The sequence below is a fragment of the Rutidosis leptorrhynchoides genome, chromosome 2 (assembly GCF_046630445.1).
Source record: "Rutidosis leptorrhynchoides isolate AG116_Rl617_1_P2 chromosome 2, CSIRO_AGI_Rlap_v1, whole genome shotgun sequence".
In the NCBI taxonomy this organism is placed as follows: domain Eukaryota; kingdom Viridiplantae; phylum Streptophyta; class Magnoliopsida; order Asterales; family Asteraceae; genus Rutidosis; species Rutidosis leptorrhynchoides.
This window is the reverse complement of record NC_092334.1, coordinates 686,284,433-686,304,638: the sequence shown is the minus strand read 5'-3', so window position 1 is coordinate 686,304,638 and position 20,206 is coordinate 686,284,433. Positions and strand designations below refer to the sequence as shown.

Here is a 20,206-nt window from a genome sequence, read left to right as displayed (position 1 = left end):
AGTGTGTGAGTATCACTTACCTTTTATTTATAAAAAGAAATTAAATTTTAGAGAAGACTTGTGGACCGCTCATGAGTTAAAAGAGTCAAAAATGAAAACCCCATATTCGAGAAAAGTCCTCTCGAGTAGTCCCTTCTAGCATCAAATATACTCTAACTATATAAACTATACTAGTAATTGGTCATAATTAATTTAATTATATCTTGGTCGTTATTGTTAGTTTTTGTTGTATGCTGATGTTTTGTATGCTTGCTCGATTCGGTCCGCTTTTAGTTAGGTTTTAGTTATGTTTCTTTGTCTATTTGCTTGGCAGTTCGGGATTGTTTCTTGCATCTTTTTTGTCTGCTTTTCATCGATTGATGAAAGTCGTTATATAAGTTTTTGTTATTTCTGGGAAGAAAAAAAAATTCAATAAATACGTCTCTTTCTATAATGGCTATTTGGCTACTGCAATGGAGTATTGCTATTGCCGAGCAGCTTTTAAGCATATTCCAAAAGTAGGTATTCCCACCATCATTTTCAAAAAACAATTATACAACTTTCAATTAGATGAATATGACACAATCAATAAACTATAAGTTTACTACTATACGTTATTACAAACATATACTCCGTATCTTATTACACACATACATTATCTTGAACAAATATGATAAATTTAATGTTCTTTTTACTGTTATTAATTACCAAATCGGCTTAGACACATTGTTAAGATTACTATATATATAAACTCAAAAAATTAACTTAATTTAAATGCCTTTAGTGATCGAAACATGGTCGTTAAGATTTAATCTTAACGATCAAGGTTCAGAAGACGTCATTGATCGCTCTTCTTCTTCCTTCAAAGACGATATCATAGTCGCCACCTCACCCATTACAGGTGGCATTGAAGCGTTTATGCACTTTAATGCCACGTGTAACAACCCCACCATCCTTTCTTCATTAGCACCTTCAACTATCATTGCCCTATCAAACACCTCACCGGTCCATTCTTCTTTGACTACTGAGCTAACCCAGTTAGCCAAACCTGACCCATTGTCTTGGACCGGCTTCCCTGTGAGCAACTCGAGTAGAATCACACCAAATGCATACACATCACCTGTAAACGGGGTGGTGGTGCTGTCACTGCTTCGGTCAGGGTCTTGGTGGTCGATTGACATTAGCCCGTATTCAGTTAGACATGGTTCCATATTGTTGTTGAAAAGTATGTTTGACGATTTAATGTTTCCATGGGGGATCGAATCAGCTTGAAGCTCATGATGCATAAATGCTAGTGCTGATGCTATGCTGGACGCAACATTAAGCCTGCTTCCCCAATCGAACATTTGTCCATTTTGTGATCCTAAAATATAAGAAAACAAAGAGCGGTCTAATTGGTTAAACGATTATATTAGGTCTCTTTGTAAAGGAACAAAGTATACAAGTATCATTTTCCAATACATACGAGAAAAAATGCGTTATAGCTTGAAAGACATCAGTTTTAAACTTCTAATGATTATCAATATGTATGTGAAAGCAGTTGTACTGTTAATTGGGTCATGTATTATCTGTAACGGGTCATATGGGTCAGTTACAAGAATTTGGTTTATTTGGGTTATGTATTATCTGTAACGGGTCAAATGGGTCAGTTACAAGAATTTGATTAATTGGGTTATGTATTATCTGTAACGGGTCAAACGGGTCAGTTACAAGAATTTGGTTAATTGGGTCATGTATTATCTGTAACGGGTCAAATGGGACAGTTACAAGAATTTGATTGACTGGGTCATGTATTACCTGTAACGGGTCAAATGGGACAGTTACAAGAATTTGATTAATTGGGTTATGTATTATCTGTAACGGATCAAATGGGTCAGTTCATAGAAATAATATGAATTTTGTAGTTATATTAATAAAAAATATCAGCAAAAAGATCGAAACAATAATCAAGAAAAATAAGAAACTTACCATGGAGAAGCATGAAGAGACTGCCATTTTGCTGATACTCATAAACAAGAAGCTTTTCTTGTTTAGAAGAGTAATATGCAACAACTGGTATTACATTTTGGTGCTTAACTGCATCTATTTTCTGCATTCGTTTCTTGAATTCGTCTCTCGAAATCTTCCAATCTCTAATACGTTTGACTACAAGAGGAAAACAACCTTCAGGTTTGACTTTATACAAACTTCCATGCTTACCTTTCGCAATCAGTTCAGCTGGAGCTTTAAGCAAATCTTCAAATTTCAACCCGTTTACCACTGGGGTCGATAAAATCACCATCGAAGACGAAATTCCCCCGCTATCTGCAGACGTTGAAAATTCGGACCGGACTCGATTGTCTCTTGACCCACTATCCGCCCCGTACTTCTCAGCCTTTATGTCTTCATAAATCTTCTTATTCTTCTTGAATGCTAAAAGTGCCATCAGAACCAAAACAATGAACCCAAGGACCGCATAACCGGAATAAATAACAAAATTCCCAATCTTTGACTTTTTCTTGCCCGTGCATTGTACGGGCAATTTTTTCCCACACAACTTTGGGTTGCCCGAAAAGCTATTTGCATCGAAATGACCCGTGTCATCTGGGACCGGGCCACTGAAATCATTATTCGCAACGTTGAAATCTTCAAGTTGGTTATAATTGAAGCTTGGAAGCTGACCCGTGAACCCATTATTTTGGGCTAAAAACGTTAACAAGCTCGTGGTTCTTGAAAAATCAGGCAACTTGCCTGTAAACTCATTATTGGATATCACGATTCTTAAAACACCCGGTAAATCAGTAATAGTATCAGGAATTTTACCCGAAAAATGATTCCCGGTTAGATACAAATGGGTAAGTTTTGTACAGTTAGATATTTCGGGCGGTATGTTTCCATTTATACTATTGAAGTTTAAACTCAGTACAAGCAGATTATTTACCTTGCAAACCGATTCAGCATCAAGACTACCTGATAAGTTGAGCTTATCAAGGACTATTCGCTTAACAGTTTGTTCATCTTTATCACAAGTAATCCCGACCCATTTACCCGTACAAGGATCTGAAGTATCATTCCACCCCCAATTCGGGTCGTTTTTAACGCTCCCTGGAGCAAGTTTATCCATGAAAACAACCAGTGCATTTCTCACAGTTATGTCTTCGGTTCTTGATCCTGAAATAAGTAAAAGTAATACTAAGAAACAGAAAATGGATCGAATTCGATCCATTTTTAAGATAGAAGTGTGTACTTTTTATGGTTTTGATCAAGTTATATTATGAAAATTAAGAAGCTAATGAAATGTGGATTTGTAATTAAGTTGAGACTAAAGAGGACTTACAAGTTTTCAGCCGGCTGGAAATAGTCGTATTAGAATACAGTGGCCGGCTTTTGACAAATGTGATGATTTTATCAGTATAGGAATATTGGCTTGGTCTATGCAGGCTGGGTAGTAAAATAAGTGGCTAAATGGGTAGTAAGTACTGCAGGCACACAATGTTGTTCGTGGTAGACTATAATAGTGGGTTTAGTAACGGGTCAAACTTTGTTGTTTTGTATAAAATACTTGCGACAAGCAATGTTCTCGATGGTAGACTTTAATTGTGTCGTATGACATGTTCTGTACCGATACACTAGAGATGGATTTATATGTGGGTCGTGTGGGTTTAGTAACGGGTCAAATGGGTCACTTTTGGTGTTTGTCAGATTGGTCAACTTGAAAAGAATTTTGTCCAATATTATGAGTTTATGCAAACATTAATTTACAAAGATATATATAGCTGTATTAATAATCCACACCCTAAAGTTTTAAATAAACTGATTTTAGGTGGTTTTGCTCAGTAGAATTACTCTGTTCCCCCCTTTGACATATTCCTTTAGAGCTACTTTAATTTTACAGGTTAGAGATATAAACATAAATAAACCATCGACACATCCATAAGCAAACGGGTCGACGTTACCACTTCTACGATCAACACATCCATAAGTAAATGGGTCAACGTCGCCACTTATACGTTCCACTATACTTAAAGGCATGGGATGAAGATGCCTATCACCTTTAGTCAAGTATCATTATAAAACTACTCACTATAAATCTATAATAATCATTCAATTAATTAAATAAAAATATTTAGGAGACCTTATGTGGTAAAAATAGATTTACCTGTTTGAGAAATTAACAAACAGAAAATAACCCGAATTGACTCGATCAAACGAGTCAACATTTTTATATATACCAAGAACATTAACGAAATATACAAATTCCAAAAACCATGTCTATTGAATGTTCAATTCCTAAAGTCCTACATTCGCAAATCTCAATATCTTGTACGTACAATTTAAGATGGTTTAATGGTCGATTACAACGTCGATATTGAAGTTTTAGCAGGGTAATAATAGTTATATTAGTTATATAACCATTATAATACAACTTTTCTAAGTATTGTAACTTGTGAAGGAACCTAACCGATGTATAAATTATTGCTCATAAATCTGCATGCCCAGGAATCTCATCATCGCTCGAAGTATATGGACCATCACGTATATCTTCCTCTTTCGTTCTCTTCTTCATCTTCAGCTGCTGCAGATTCGTTTTTGTTCTTCGTGTAAAGCTCACAATACTCTGTAAAATGATGACATCATTATCTGTGGCGAATGAATGATGAAAACTCAACGGGGTCCTAAATTTTTTATTTTAAAGCTAATAAATTTGAAGGGCATTTTAGTGGGTTTAACTTTTAAAAAATCATAAATTTCAAAATATATGGGGTCTTATAGTTAAATTTAGTGGTGTCCTATACAATTTGAAAAGTACATTGTATACAAAAATTTTAAAATAGTGGGGTCATAGGATCCCAGACTCTTATAGTCTTATATATAGATTCGCCCATGATCCAGTGGCGGTATTAAGGTATTCCAAAGGTGGTGTCCGCCCACCCTGGATTTTACGGAACAAAAATTTTTACACTAAAAAAAAAATTACTAAAAAATAAGGTTTTTTTAAGTGTTTGTCCCTGCTGACTCTGAAAGAATTAAAAAAAATTTACACTCACGCCCACTAATATCCGAGTTCAAGTTCCGCCGCTGCCATGATCATTAGGCATAGTCTTTGATTACTTAGACCTGGCATAAAATAATTATTTCCATTCAGGACCGTCTTTTTTCCGAAAAACACATTTTTTTAACATGTTATGTACAGTATTCGTTTGGTAAATAAATAGAAATTGACAAACATTCAAACATCCGAACACTATTTTCTACGACCCGTTTTACTACGTGATTCTAATTATTCAAAGAAAATGACTTTAAACAAAGAAAAAATTATGACTTTGATTTTACATCACATCACATAATTACATTCAAATGAAAGTATGAAGCACACGAAAGTATTGACCTTTGACTTGTACTTCATACTGCTTCTTGTCCTTCATCATCAGTGGATCAGAAGGGTTTGGGTAAAGCAAAAGTTGAGGAAGAAAAACTTCAAATATGTTTAAAAGATCTGCATTTTCACATTAATTTTGTTATATACGAAAGAGAATGCATTGGTCAAAATCAAGAATGAACTCAGGGTAAGGGATGATACCAAACATTGGACTCCAAGATTGGTTTATAACATCCAGGCAAACAGAACCAGAACTGAAAATTTAAAAAACAAACAAGTAACAACAAGCATATGAAGTTATGAACTATATTATTATTATTATTATTAACCCTATATACTAAATGTCATGGGGTTTTTCAGTTATAACGCGATGTCGTTTTGAGTTTGCGTTGACACTATAAAGAACCCCCCAACTTTCACACAATTTACCCATCGCCCCCTCAACTTTACACTTTTTCAGGGATAAAAAATGTAAATGTATAATTTTATTAAAATAAAAAAAAACTTATTCCACCCAAATTTATAACGGGCCCCATCTTCTTACTCGGTGCGAGTTAAATTTTTCCAAGGCCACCGTTCAACTCGAAAAAATCTCACGAACCCAACGGGACTAACTATATGCGAAACGGACATCGTTAAAAAAACACTAAATAACGGGCCCTATATGCACGCTCAGTGCGAGTTAAATTTTTCCGAGACCACCTTTCAACTCGAATTAATTTTACGAACACAACGTGACTAACTATACGCGAAACGGATATCGTTAAAAAAATTAAATATTTCGGGCTAAATTACATACATATACATGCACGTCCAACAAACAACCCAACCTATTAGATATATTAGGTACCAAATAAGGTATATTCAAATTCGACCGCGCGCCGAATACAACCGCAGCAACGCGCAGTCAAATTTTTTCTAGTTTTAATTAATAATAAAAAGTAAATTTTAACCATGTGATATGAATTACTCACAGCTCATCAACATTAGGGTGGTAAATTTTGTTTACAAATCCGATTGAAGGAGACTTGTACGGATAAGCATCAGGCAACTCAACGCGAACCTTCCAAACACCGCCCTTATAATAGCCTAAGTTTAAATAAAAAACAGACTCATTAGAGCTCAAATGTGACCACTGAATGATTAATTAAGATAAATATAATGAAGTAATAATAACCATAGGGTTAAAGCCAAAAATAGGCTACAAACTTACACAAATGTACCAATATCGCTCACAAACTCATTTTCGTCCTACTGTCACCTACAAACTTTCAAAAAGTGTACCGATGTAAACAAAAACTTTTAAAAAGTGTACCAATGTAAACAAAAAATGACTTGTTACCGGCTAAACTGGTTAAAATCAACACTTGTGGTTCGTGGATTGGATCTTAAAAAAAAAAAAATCAAGTTAAAATAAGTATGTAACAGGTCAAAACTATAAAATGTTATTAGCACATTTTTTGAAAATTTGTTGGCGACAGTAGGACGGAAATGAGTTTGTGGGCGACATCGGTACATTTGTGTAAGTTTGTAGCCTATTTTTTACTTTAAACCATAAGCATACTTTCTTTTGGACCATGAAATGCAACATTGAATTCATTGAGCCTGTCGTTTGGTGTATCCACAATGTAATCACTCATCATCCTGAATTAAAAACCAATAATACAAAAAAAAAAAAAAAAAATCAATAGGGGTTATTATTATTACAGTATATATAAATATATAATATATACTTGTTCTATCAAAAAAAAAAAAAAAATTAAAATTTTATTTAACACATAGTTTGGTGTCTGAATCCAACTATTAGTCAATTGCAGTAAGCACAAATCAAATAAATCTAAGAAAAAGTAGATATATGGTGTTTAACACATAGCTTGATGCTCAACAGAGTTTGTATTATATACATTTTAAGCCACAACAATAAAATTATAAGTTCCATACATACAACTTTAATGTCTTATGTTTAAAACAAATTCTTTTCATCATTATTAACAGTTTTGACTTGTGATATTTTTAGGCTACCCAGGTGAAGCCGAAGTTAGTAAGCTAGTTTATTAAATACAAAAACAACGCACGCTATAAAAAAAACTTACAACTTCATCACATCCCTCTCTCTCCATTTGCTAGGGGAAGACATGTTAGCCGAAAGCGAAAGTGGGTCCCAAACTGTCAAATACAAGTAGCATGGTTAGATCACACTAGAAGCGACTATTTTTTTTTATTTTTTTTTATTTTGGTAAGCCAGAAAATTCTCCTATGAACGAGCACATTGACGAGCACATTGACGACCCAATCCCCATAGAAGGTAAATCTCGGGTAATCAAGCCCCCCGAACGCGAGACCTTGTACCGGGTGAATTGCGCATTATGCGTACCCTCTAGTCACACTCCCTTTTTGAACAATTTCGCATTAGGTCTAACCAAATTACAATGTTACTAACAATAAAAACACTAATCCAGATTATAGTATTATTTACCATCCATTTGAATGTAAGTAACAATAGGTATAATATTTGATATCACACAAACACTCTCAAAAAACACATCCAAACATCCCTATGAGTTCTGCATATTAAAAACACTCCAAAACTTTTAATTCAAAAGTTTCTACTAACGTATATCCCGTAGTATACGTTAAAGTGCATTTGATAAACTCACAATTTTTCTTAGGGAAAAAACTAGAACTTATATTAAAATTCGAGGAAATTTATCCAAAAGATGAAGCCTCGAAACACCTACAAACACAAAACACCAAAACCACACAACTATAAAACAACACTAGCAACATAAAACCACGACACAAAAACCAACCACAAAACACATCGTACACAAATCAAATGAACAAAACAACCTGAAAACACAAGAAAAACACCACTAACTCACGACTCACCTAGAACATGAGATAAAACGCAAGAATACAACAAAGACAATAATCACTCACAATCGATAGCACACAAAAATGTTATATCTTCTTAATGTTAAAATTCCTCAACTCCTTCCATATATATTAGAATTTATAATTAATACATGCATAAAACTGAAATTACTCAATATTAGATTGAATTAATGATTACTAAATTAAATATTAAATACTTATAATAATATAATATAAAATATACTAGTATAATAATATATAAGAAAGCTTCAAATTTATTAAATGCACTTTAAAATTTCGACTCTATTTTTGAGTCAACATCAAACGTCGATTTATAAGCGTCTTAACCGCCGTTTTAGAGTCTAAATTGAATTTCAGGCAGACTATAAAACCCATGGAAATTTGATTTTATCATTTTCATGGCGTCTCAATTTTGTTTTTAATTTTATTTTACAATTTTTTTTAAAAAAAATTTCATACTAATTGGCCGGAGGTCCATTAGGAATATCTGTTAAATAGAGAGAGAGATAACTTTCTCTACTCGGGTATAGAAACGACTTTATTTATTCTCGGATAAGGAAATAATTATCTATATGTCATCTCTTTCATTTCATATAGTACTCATTTGATATTGAGTTTTGTTGTTGTTACACTTTAAAATGTACCACATAACATATATACTAAGTATAAGTTAGCAAAACTCATTTTGTAATTAGATAGTCACTTCCGAACCTAATTCCAAACACCCCTAAAAGTAAGAAGCTAAACTCACGAAGCAACTACAACTTCCATTTTTTAAGTTTCAAGTTCCATGAGATAACTACTAACATACCATAGTCAAACATTCAATCAATCATTACCGATAATAATAATAATTAAAAATGGATGAAGTGTGCAACTACAGAAATTAAGTATTATTATTATTATTTTATTATTGGTCCATAAATACCACGACACCTAAACTAATGAAAACGACATCGTTAGAGTTCTTCTAGACTTCAAGCTCGGTGCCATTTCTCTTTCACTTCATAACTTATATACCAAACTCACCTGTAAAAATAAACAACATATAAACAGATATAAACGAAAAAAGTAATAAATTACGAGTAATAAAAAACAAATTATATTCACCCAATTCAAAAGATTCTTCTTATTCTGAAACCCAACAAGCCAAAATAGGTAAAAATTTATACAATTTTTTATATTTCACCATATTTTCATGTACTGAATGTACTGAATTACTATTTAATTACAGTATATTATTTCTGCAGAAAGAAAAAAAAAATCCCCCTTTTTTTTTTATAGAAGTTTTCACTTTTTAATGGGTTTATAATTTTTTCGCTTTTTATAAACTTTTTCTTTGTGGGGTCTTGAAAAGTTCTCCACTTTCTTGATTTTGGGTACAAGTTCATATCAATTATAGTTTTTTCTTGAAAAGATAAAATTAATATTTTTTATTACAATGGTTGTACTGTAGTTTTCTTGAGTTTATTATTACTCCCACTACTTACTTCAGCCTTTACATTTCAGGGTTTACTGGGTGCTTGCTACTTAAAATGTGGGTTTTTGGGTTGATATATTTTTATAATTTGTTCTTACCGGATTTATGAAATAATCAATCTTTTTATCTTTGTAGGTTAAATTTGACCATTTTTTTTTTAATTTATGATTTATGATTATGATGAGATAGTAAAGCATCTGGGATCTGGGGTTGTGTTTATTTTGCAGTTACAGGCGTAAAATAGTAATTTAATATTTGAAAAGATGGCCGGAGGTGGTGGTGGAGCAAAAGCTGATGAACCGGCACCACACCCACCAAAAGATCAGCTTCCAAATGTTTCTTATTGCATAACAAGTCCACCCCCATGGCGTTAGTTTCTTGCTTTCTATAATTTATTTTTTAATATTATTATATGTTTTTAGTCTATATTGAGTTTAGTTATTTATATTTATGAATCTTATAGATGTTGTGAAAAAGGTTGTTTTTTTTTATTTATTCTGTGTATGATTCTAAAAAATGTTTCTTTTAAGGCACATGGTTTATGAATATTCTTAAGGTTATATATTTGGGTATTAGTTCATTCTGATTCTTGTGCAATCTTTATTCAGTTTCTGTAACTAATTAAAGGTTTGTGGTTGACATTACTGCTTTTTTTTTTCTTTTCTTTTTTTTTTTTTTTTTAAGTTTGTATCATAATTTATGTGTGGGCATCTCACATTTCATTTTCTGCTTCACACTTACCTTAACATTATTCTCTTTATTTATTTCTGAAAAAAGAGTTTGCGTGTTTTTGTTTCAATTACTTAGGTATTGTTTGTTTTTCATTGTGAGGACCTTATTAGGTCTTATGTCTGCACTCCACAGTGTTTTTATTTTGCACACTCTTTGTTTTTCCAAAGACAAAGATAATTCTTTTTTGTCTGCAAGTTGCAGACACAAAAACAGTCTTTGATGTTCAGCCTACGGATCTTCAGACCACGTTTTATAGTTATTCAGACAAAAACATCTTAAAAAGCAAACATCACCTTAGTGTCAGTTTAGGTGCCCGTTTCCGAAAATTAAAACGTTTTAGTTAGTTTACATGCACATTTGAGGTTCTAAGCTTTCTAATAGAATTTTTTTTTGGGAAGTCTCTAGAGTTACCCTACAAGAACAATGGCACTCATTCTTGGAGACAGTTGATTAATTTCAAATTGTATGCAACGGTATTTATGAACTTAAATAAATTTTGTGTTATTTAGTTATTGTTGTTATTATTTGCAGCCGAAGCAATATTACTTGGTTTTCAGCATTATATAGTGATGCTTGGTACAACGGTTCTCATTCCTACGGCTTTAGTTCCTCAAATGGGAGGTGGCGATGTAAGATATAAAATGTGTTTTCGATAATATATTTGTTTTCTTAATATAAATATGTAAAACATTTTTATGATTTTATTAGGATGAGAAAGCTCAAGTTATTCAAACTCTGCTTTTCGTTGCTGGGTTGAACACATTGCTGCAATCTTTGTTTGGAACTCGACTACCTGCTGTGATCGGGGGTTCATATACTTTTGTTGCACCTACAATCTCAATTATACTATCGTCTCGATGGGATGATCCAAATCCTGTTACAGTTTGTGAACCAAGTTTCTTTTAGTATTTTTTTTATTTTATGTTTTGAATCTAGAAGAGGTTCTAGATAGATTTTTCATATATCGAACAACTTATAATACTTAATGATTTTTTTGTTCAGAAATTCAAGAAAACAATGCGTGCAATTCAGGGTGCTATGATTATCGCTTCAACAATTCAAATTGTTTTAGGATTCAGCGGCCTCTGGAGAAATATTGCCAGGTTGGTTAAGAATAAGTTATCCAAATTTTTCAAAACTCTCATTTAGGTTTTTGTCTTACTACCCGAAAAAATGTTATTATTTTAGTTTATTAACTTAACTTTACCAGATAAATAGAAGTTTAGTACCTGGAATGAGAAATTTGTTAAAGTTGTTTACTTTTTACCCTTCAAGAAACTACTCCACCAAGTCACTAGCTAAAGGTGGCACTTTGACCATTTAAATTAGAAATGGGTTAATTTCGCGTTATATATCTAACTGGTAACTTCGATGCTTAATTGAAAACGGAGCGTGCTGAATAAGTTGAAACTTACGACAGTTGAATTTAAAAGCTTATAACTTTCTAAATCTTTTGACTATATAAGTGGGACTAATATCTTAATAATATAGATATAGCTATTTAAATCTATTCAACTCGTTTCGTTTTCGACCTGTAAAATTGCTTCAACGTCATTTTAAATTTCTCTGTAGGTTTTTGAGTCCACTTTCAGCGGTTCCATTGGTCTCTCTTGCTGGTTTTGGGCTGTATGAATTTGGATTCCCCGGGGTGAGATATATATTTATATTTATTTATAAACAAAATCTTGAAACTATTCCTATTGGCTGCTGGTATATAAATGTTATTGATTTACAGGTCTCCAGATGTGTTGAAATCGGGCTGCCGCAACTCATAGTTCTTATTTTTCTGTCTCAGGTAATACAGTTATATCCAATGGTTATAATCACAAGTTAAGATTAAAGGTAGTTCTAGATTACAATTTCTTTATACATGTATCATTATTGATAGTCACACGTATTGCTGAACTACGTAAATTATGTGCATCTGATTGTTTCTTGTAGAGTTATCATCAATTTGACCTGTTTGTGAATAAATGGGCCGATTTGTTTTAAAACTAAAATAAAATTCTAAGATACAACTGAAAATGTGTCAAACGAGTTAAATGGGTCAAAAGTTGCTCAAAAATACATAAAAAATAATCATAAAAAATTTAGAATCATTGTCGTCATATTTAACATATTAACTATTTATAATACTTCTGGTTTTCTGCAATTATTGATGTATGTGAGTAATGGTTCCTAATCACTTTATTAACAACTAACTTACTTTTGGTTATATGCAGTATCTAGCCCATCTGGTACATTCGGGAAAAAATATCTTTGATCGTTTTGCTGTTCTGATCTCAGTGGCAATTGTTTGGATCTATGCTCACTTACTTACAGTTGGTGGGGCCTACAACCATGCGGCGCCAAGGACGCAAAATAGCTGTCGAACTGATCGTGCAGGACTAATTAGTGCTGCTCCCTGGTTAGATGTTGCTCCTTTCTTTGTTTGTAATATATGGTTTATGAATTGGTAGATCTGGGTTATGAGAAATATTAGCTACAACATAAACAAGTCAAATGTGTTTAACGGGCTGAAAGTTGGTATTTGTTTTTAATTTCATACAACCTTCTAAATTGTTTTCTTTGAGAATCATGATATACTTGAAAGGGTGAAACGTCACAAAAAGGTACCCAACTTAACCAACCTCGCGGGTACTCACTGTTTATATCAATTTGTGGTTTCCAGTTCTTTTTACCACCATAAAAGGATATTCATACCTTGTAAAGTATGACAACACAAATTTTTTTTTTTGGATGTTTGTACGGCAACAATTTCATATGTTTCTCACCATCAAAAAGACATTGTGTTAATCTTCAACAACAACAACAACAATACTCAATCCCGCAAGTGCGAGGTATAGGGGAGGTGAGATGTAGACAATCCTACCTCTACCCTATAGTAGAAGAGAAGTCATTTCTCCGTCCACAGGCAGGACCCGTATTCGAAGAAAGGCGTCCCTCTCTCTACTCGAGAGGGTAGAGAGATTGCTTCCGGTGGACCTCCGGCCAGAACTGAAACAATACTAAAAACAGAAAGCGATGCATACCTGAGTGTGCCGTACGGAGCTCATGGAAGGCGCAAGCAATGTTACACCAAAATAACGATAGACAATTATAGACACATATAAACGTATTTAGATGCACATACAAAAAAAATATACATCCATACACATACATATATAAACCTACATACATGCATAGACATACATACCCACATATATAAGCATACCAACATACATAAACGAGCATACAACATCCATAAACATACTTCTATACAAACGTACATAATCATACCTACATAAACATAAACATACATATATAAATGCATACCTGCGTAAACATACATGCATACTTCCATACATAAACATACATCAATACATTCATACGTACACGAAAAGACAAGCATACCTACACATACAGCTACATACAAGCACACAACAACACACACACATGAAACCCATATAAACACTATGCCCTAACCTTTAATGATTATATTGGTAATATTAAATAGAGTTCTCTTACAGTTAAAGAACGGATTAGAATATATTTGAGCTCCCAGAGTACATCTTTGGTGAAGTTCTCATTTTTGTTCCATTTACCTTTCTCAATATAATGTATTTCTTTACCATTCTATGAATATAATAATTTATTACAATTCTACGTCTTTAATGTTCGTAGTTGTATAAGTCCCCAGCTGCTAGTCCCCAAGTAGCCTTTTGCAACCATGTTTATGGACAAAAATGTTTCAAGTCTAAGCAATCAGACCTGACCCAATCTGATCCCCACAGGATTACCCATTTTTACACCTTTTATGGTGTTCGTTGCTTAAGTTGTGTGTTATCTAATGGCTAATTTTGAAACTTTACAGGATAAGAGTTCCCTACCCCTTTCAATGGGGTGCTCCCTCATTCGACGCTGGTGAAGCCTTTGCTATGATGATGGCTGCTTTTGTTACTCTAATAGAGGTCCCTTGTTTTACCCTTCATTGAACAACCTAATCCTTTTTTGGCTGTTAACCAAGTGTGCAGATTTCTGTCATTTTATTTTTTAATCATAAATAGGTCAGGTGGGTTAGGGCAAATTTTTTGTAAAAAAATATGTAATCATAAAAACGTATTAGTTGGTTTTAAATTGATAATGGGAAATGATGAATAGAAAATGATTTTCGGGCCAACCCGCCTAAGCAGCCCAAATTGCCTACTTGATTGAATCTGTAGCTACAACAAATCCCATTTTTTGTCTTCTGCTCCATCTTAAAGTCTGATTAGATATTTTCAACATGTATCATTTGTAACATCAGTCCACAGGTGGTTTCATGGCGGTTTCCAGGTATGCAAGTGCAACTCACATGCCTTCATCTATTTTAAGCCGCGGTATAGGATGGCAGGTAAATTACCCTTTTATATTGAGATAAAAGATAATTGAGCAATGTAATGTATTGGAGATCATTATAATGGATCCGCATATACGTACAAAGAGGTGGAAGCAGTGGCGAAAACAGAAATTTTTTTCACCCGGGGCGATTTTTTTTTTTAAAAAAAAAAAAAACGTAGCAACTTTTTTGGGTAAAATTTGGAGATTTTTGGGCAAAATATGGAGTTTTTTGGGCAAAATTTGGAGGTTTTGGACAATATATAAAGGTTTTTGGACAAAATTTGGAGATTTTGAGGCAAAATATGGAGGCTTTAGGGAAAAATCCGAAGGTTTTGGGGCAAAATATGGAGGATTTGGGGCAAAATTTTTTTTTTTTTTCACTGGAACAAAATCGAAAAACCCAAAATTTTTACACTGAAAATTGCAAATCCACTGGGGGCGGATGCCCCCCTTTGTCCCTACCTATTTCCGCCACTGGGTGGAAGTGAAAAAAGTTACCTTATTGAGTAGTATGCTAAAGGGTTTCTCTGTCTAAAATAATTTACTTTTCATTTTTGTTATATCTATATGCTAGAGAATTGCATGTTTACCATTTTTGTGAATTGTCTTCGTTGTTAGGGAATTGGCATTTTATTGTCCGGTGTGTTTGGAACTGTAAATGGTTCTTCAGTATCTATGTAAGCCTCTGCATTTTCAAATCACAAATTTATAGTTTTTTGTTGCTTTATTTGACACTAACTCATCTCACTCACGATGTGTTTGCAGTGAGAATGCGGGTCTTTTGGCATTGACCCGTGTGGGAAGTCGAAGAGTGGTACAGATCTCAGCCGGTTTTATGATATTCTTTTCGATTCTTGGTAAGAATTACTTATAAATATAACAAAATGAACGGGTAGGGATATGGGGGATTGGTTGAAATCTTGAGATGGATATTCTTTTGATATAGATTGAAATGGGTCCTGTCAGATTCGGGCCAATGTTTGTTTACTGTCCCGTCCTGCTGGTTTTTGATGAATATATTTAAACTGGGCCGGACCACACGTTTAAATTGTTAGGCTGGACCAGAGTGCACCGGTGAGACCGTGAAAATTTGATAACGTTACTAGTTAATTATTCGATAACCATAATCGTTGAACATGTGATATGATAAGTTAAAAAGTTAATATATGATGCCTATCGGGGATTTAACATAACACAAATCAACCCAATTATAATTTATAAGTAAATGGTTTGAAACTACTAATTGGTAGTTATATGCAGGGAAATTTGGAGCAGTTTTTGCTTCAATTCCTGCACCAATTGTTGCTGCTCTATATTGCCTATTCTTCGCGTACGTGGGTAAGTGAAATATTGCTGCTTTTTATAATTTTAATTAATTAATAATTAATAATTTTCTGCATTTGCAATATATCCTTGTATTTGTGCAGGTTCAGCTGGTTTGAGCTACCTACAATTCTGCAACCTGAACAGTTTTAGGACAAAGTTCATTTTGGGATTTTCGTTCTTTCTGGGCTTGTCTGTGCCTCAATACTTTAACGAGTATTTAGCTATTAATGGTTACGGACCTGTACACACGTCTGCAAGATGGGTATGCAATAATTTCTTTTTTAAAATTTTATAAATCTTTTTATTTTAGACTTTCAAGGAGGCAATCTCAGCCCGTAAGCTTACGTAATTGTTGGGCTAGATGGACATGTTATATATGATTATATCTGAAACGCGATTGTTTAGCTACAAGTGGAACGGGTCAAACAGGTTGGAAGTAGCCCAAGATCTATTTTTAATGTATACAACTTTCTAAAACGATTTATTCAAAGACTTAAATTATTATTTAAAATATTTTTGTAATCATGACTAACACATTAGTAATCTACATATGAGATCTTTAAAGAGCTGCAAAAAAGTTTTAACAGGTCAAAATGTCTCAACCCATTACACATCACACCTGACCCACCCATCTTCCCAACTTTATTAAGCTGCATCGACTTTCCTAGCTTTCTGTAAGGAGTATCTTCATTATGCTTGATTGACTTTTAAGATGTTACATATTGATTAATACTATTTTGAAAAATAGAAGGCTTGACCTTCAAAAGTCAAATGGGCCTTCAAAAGTCAAATTGACCTCCTTACAGAATTATGTAATCTTAAAGAGCATGTTATGCTTGCCAATTGACGTCTCGTTGATCTTGAATCACGCACTTATTTTGTCATTTGCAGTTCAACGACATGGTCAACGTACCTTTCTCATCTGAAGCATTTGTGGCTGGAATTTCGGCTTATTTTTTGGACAACACAATTCACAAGAAAGACGGTTCGATAAGGAAAGATCGTGGCAAACATTGGTGGGACAAATTTCATTCCTTCAAAACCGACTCACGAAGTGAAGAGTTCTATTCACTGCCTTTCAATCTCAACAAATACTTCCCATCTGTTTAAAAAAAATATATATATATATATAAAGGTAACTCATTAATGTTGTTACGATTAAATATGGAAGCAATCGTATGTGAATGCGGTACAAGTTCAGTCCAATTCTCCAATGATTTTCAGTCACATTTATTAATTGTTAGTTTGTTTTGTTTTTCTTACTGTAAATTTGACTTGACTGCAATATCTATGGTAGCGAGAAAAAGTTTGTTTTTTTAGTAATGATCAACTTATGTGGCCGAATTCATGATACATTGCATTGGGTGTGTTTATTCTCAAGTGGGATAAATTATAAACTAGCAGAATGTTAAACAGATTGAATGTCACCAAGACTTTTTTTTTTTTTTTTTTTTTTAGGTTGTATTTGTACATTGGCTAACATTGATCTCATTTTAGTGGGACAATTAGCAGGAGAGTGAACTTTTTGCTTAAAATTACGTAACATGGAATGAGTGAGCATATATTAGAAATATGGTAAAAGACTCTTTAAAAGCATAAAATCCAGCATGCATAAAGTATATCATCAATGTAAAGTTTCTTAAAAAAAGGTGATAAATTAGAGGTGCAAATGGAATTTTGAGCTGCGACTTTTTAATGATTGGTGTTACATGTTACAATATTAAGTGCCTAAATAATTCATTTGTATAATATCCTTCAAGGTGGTTTTTAGAATCATATATCAAAACTTCAAAACTCTTTCGTTATATCAATCAACTATAATTTATTTATTTTTTTATTTTATTTTTTTATTTTTTTTATGAACATACCAATATACCATATAGTAGGACATTGTACTCGCTTAAAATCTCCTAGTATGTTCAAATGTTTGTCTATGCACACTAGACCGTTGGGTTAATGCCAAACTTTTTTTTCGTTTCGCCATCTTCTCATAAGCTTATAGGTTTTGGGTAGCACACATATTAATCGCATTGATTAATCATTAAAGCCGTATAATAATTCCAGTATTATAGTTTCTAATTCATGTGATACAACTCAATAAAGGCCAAGCTTATCAAAGGCTAAAAAGTACACAAATGAAGCTACTTCATCAACTCAACTACCAACTAATAATAAAAAGGTTAACCCAATGAGGTGTACTAAGGTCAACATTTACTCAATAGTACCTTTAGAAACCTTCAATGTGTATGTGTAAATGTTGGCTCAATGACCATCCAAATGTTTGGTAGATGTTCTTTTCATGGCCCATTCTATTACATCACTCATTATAACCTTATAGACTAGATATCCTTTTGATTAAAAAAATTACAAAGTATCAAATTATGGGTGGGCCCATTACAAAATATTGAAAGGAACCCATCCCCATCCTATCAATTATTGCCAAGAATATTATTCCCCTATTGTTGTCAAGAATATTGTGTGTGGCTATACATAACATTTTTATAAACTTATGTTCTAGCACAAGTTGCAACACTAGTAGAAATCGTGGTATAACTTTTAACAAATAAGACTAGATGTGGGATTTAGGGCACTTAAAATCGGGTTCGGCTAGACCACAACACTTATAAGTGAAGTCGTCGAAAAGATATGATATGGGTGTTTAACATAATAGTTTGATAAGAAGAAACATGAAACTTGGTGGGCACAAAAGTACAAAGGGATGTAGACGTTATTGTTGTTTGTTGATTAAATTAATTAATAATTAACCCTAGACTAAATGTGTTGGCTATCTATGTAGCTTTAGTTCAATTTGATTCTAGTTTTGAATTTGATTCGCATTACAAATGGTCCCTTAACTTCGCCTATATTTACACGACCCCTCAAATTTACACTTTCTCAGGGGTTAAAAGTGTAAATATATAATTTTATTAAAATAAAAGAAACTAATTCCACCCTAATTTATAACGGGCCCTATCTTCTCGCTCGGTGCGAGTTAAATTTTTTCGAGACCACCGTTCAATTACGAAAAATCTTACGAACCCAACGGGATTAACTATACGCGAAACGGACAATTTTTAAAAAAACGCTAAACACAACGACAACCCGTATCTTCCCGCTCGCCACGAGTTAAATTTTTCGACGGCAGCGTCAGACTCGAAATAATTTTATGAACAAAACGAAACTAACCACGTTCAAAACGGACATTTTTTAAAAAACACTAAACACAACGACAGCCCGTATCTTTCTGCTCGTCGCGAGTTAAATTTTTCCGACAGCACCGTTACACTCGAAAAAAAATTATTGAACAAAACAAAACTAACTACGTTCGAAACGGATATTTTTTAAAAAACGCTTAACACAACGACATCTAAAACGGCGCTTAACACATGAGCCGTGTTCCCCTCTGTAAATACACAAAGCTACGTTAAATATGAATACGTAGTCCGAAAGCCCCCGCCGCAACGCGCGGGCCGGTCCGGACTAGTTATTATTATAGATCAACTAGAGGAAAACTTGGTTTTCCCGTATACGAGCCATATTAGAAGAAGATATAAAAACACATTTTATCTTTCTCATGTTCATTTCCACATCTATTACGGAGTAAATGCTACAAGAATTTTGGTTGTTTCATTTTTTTGAAGGGTGCGTTTTGACTAGGGGGATAAAACATGTAATACTTAAGGGTGCGTTTCATATCATTTTCTTATATAATATTTCGAAATAATTAAAAGGAAAAGTTGTTGAATGCTACTCACTGCTTGAACTTTGCTCACATTTTCTTTCGGAAGTTTTAGTTTATTCTTTGTTATATTCAGGGTTGTAAAAGTCGCGAGTCGGGGACGCATCGGTATAGACCTAAAAAGGACGCGTCGGCCGAGTCGGAGACGCATCGGGGACGCATCGGTCGTTGACCAACGTTGACTTTATTAATAATTTCTTAAATATATATTTATATATGTATAATATTGTTGATTCTGTACCATAAATTTCTTAAATAAGAACTTGAATTTAAATACAATCAAACTTCGAACTCAATTAATGTTACCGAATACATAATTAGTAAGGATACGAAGAAA

General features: G+C 33.4%; 3 protein-coding genes across 5 annotated transcripts; 1 reads left to right on the top strand and 2 right to left on the bottom strand.

Annotated features, from left to right (window-relative positions):
- Positions 1-800: 800 nt before the first annotated feature.
- Positions 801-3,184, bottom strand: LOC139894027 (probable inactive receptor kinase At2g26730). Its single transcript, XM_071877236.1, has 2 exons — positions 1,948-3,184; positions 801-1,342 (listed from the first exon to the last, which is right to left on the bottom strand). The coding sequence occupies exons 1-2, from the start codon at positions 3,182-3,184 to the stop codon at positions 801-803; spliced, it is 1,779 nt and encodes a 592-aa protein (XP_071733337.1).
- Positions 3,185-4,490: 1,306 nt separating this feature from the next.
- Positions 4,491-7,475, bottom strand: LOC139894026 (ubiquitin-conjugating enzyme E2-23 kDa-like). The gene is made up of 6 exons (XM_071877235.1): positions 7,432-7,475; positions 6,903-6,982; positions 6,313-6,427; positions 5,540-5,592; positions 5,348-5,455; positions 4,491-4,576 (listed from the first exon to the last, which is right to left on the bottom strand). Exons 1-6 carry the CDS (start codon positions 7,473-7,475, stop codon positions 4,491-4,493), a joined length of 486 nt encoding a protein of 161 aa, XP_071733336.1.
- Positions 7,476-9,267: 1,792 nt separating this feature from the next.
- LOC139894025 (nucleobase-ascorbate transporter 6-like) lies at positions 9,268-17,426 on the top strand. 3 transcript variants are annotated; one of them, XM_071877232.1, is made up of 15 exons: positions 9,268-9,391; positions 9,941-10,082; positions 10,977-11,074; positions 11,154-11,327; positions 11,448-11,548; positions 12,018-12,093; positions 12,181-12,240; positions 12,668-12,852; positions 14,299-14,395; positions 14,731-14,817; positions 15,423-15,481; positions 15,570-15,661; positions 16,065-16,142; positions 16,232-16,392; positions 17,022-17,426. In XM_071877232.1, the coding sequence occupies exons 2-15, from the start codon at positions 9,977-9,979 to the stop codon at positions 17,238-17,240; spliced, it is 1,593 nt and encodes a 530-aa protein (XP_071733333.1). In that variant the 5' UTR covers positions 9,268-9,391; positions 9,941-9,976; the 3' UTR covers positions 17,241-17,426. The 3 variants fall into 3 exon arrangements, with proteins under 3 accessions (XP_071733333.1, XP_071733334.1, XP_071733335.1); XM_071877233.1 differs by lacking the exon at positions 9,268-9,391 and adding an exon at positions 9,662-9,770; XM_071877234.1 differs by lacking the exon at positions 9,268-9,391 and adding an exon at positions 9,798-9,844.
- The last annotated feature ends 2,780 nt before the right edge of the window (positions 17,427-20,206 follow it).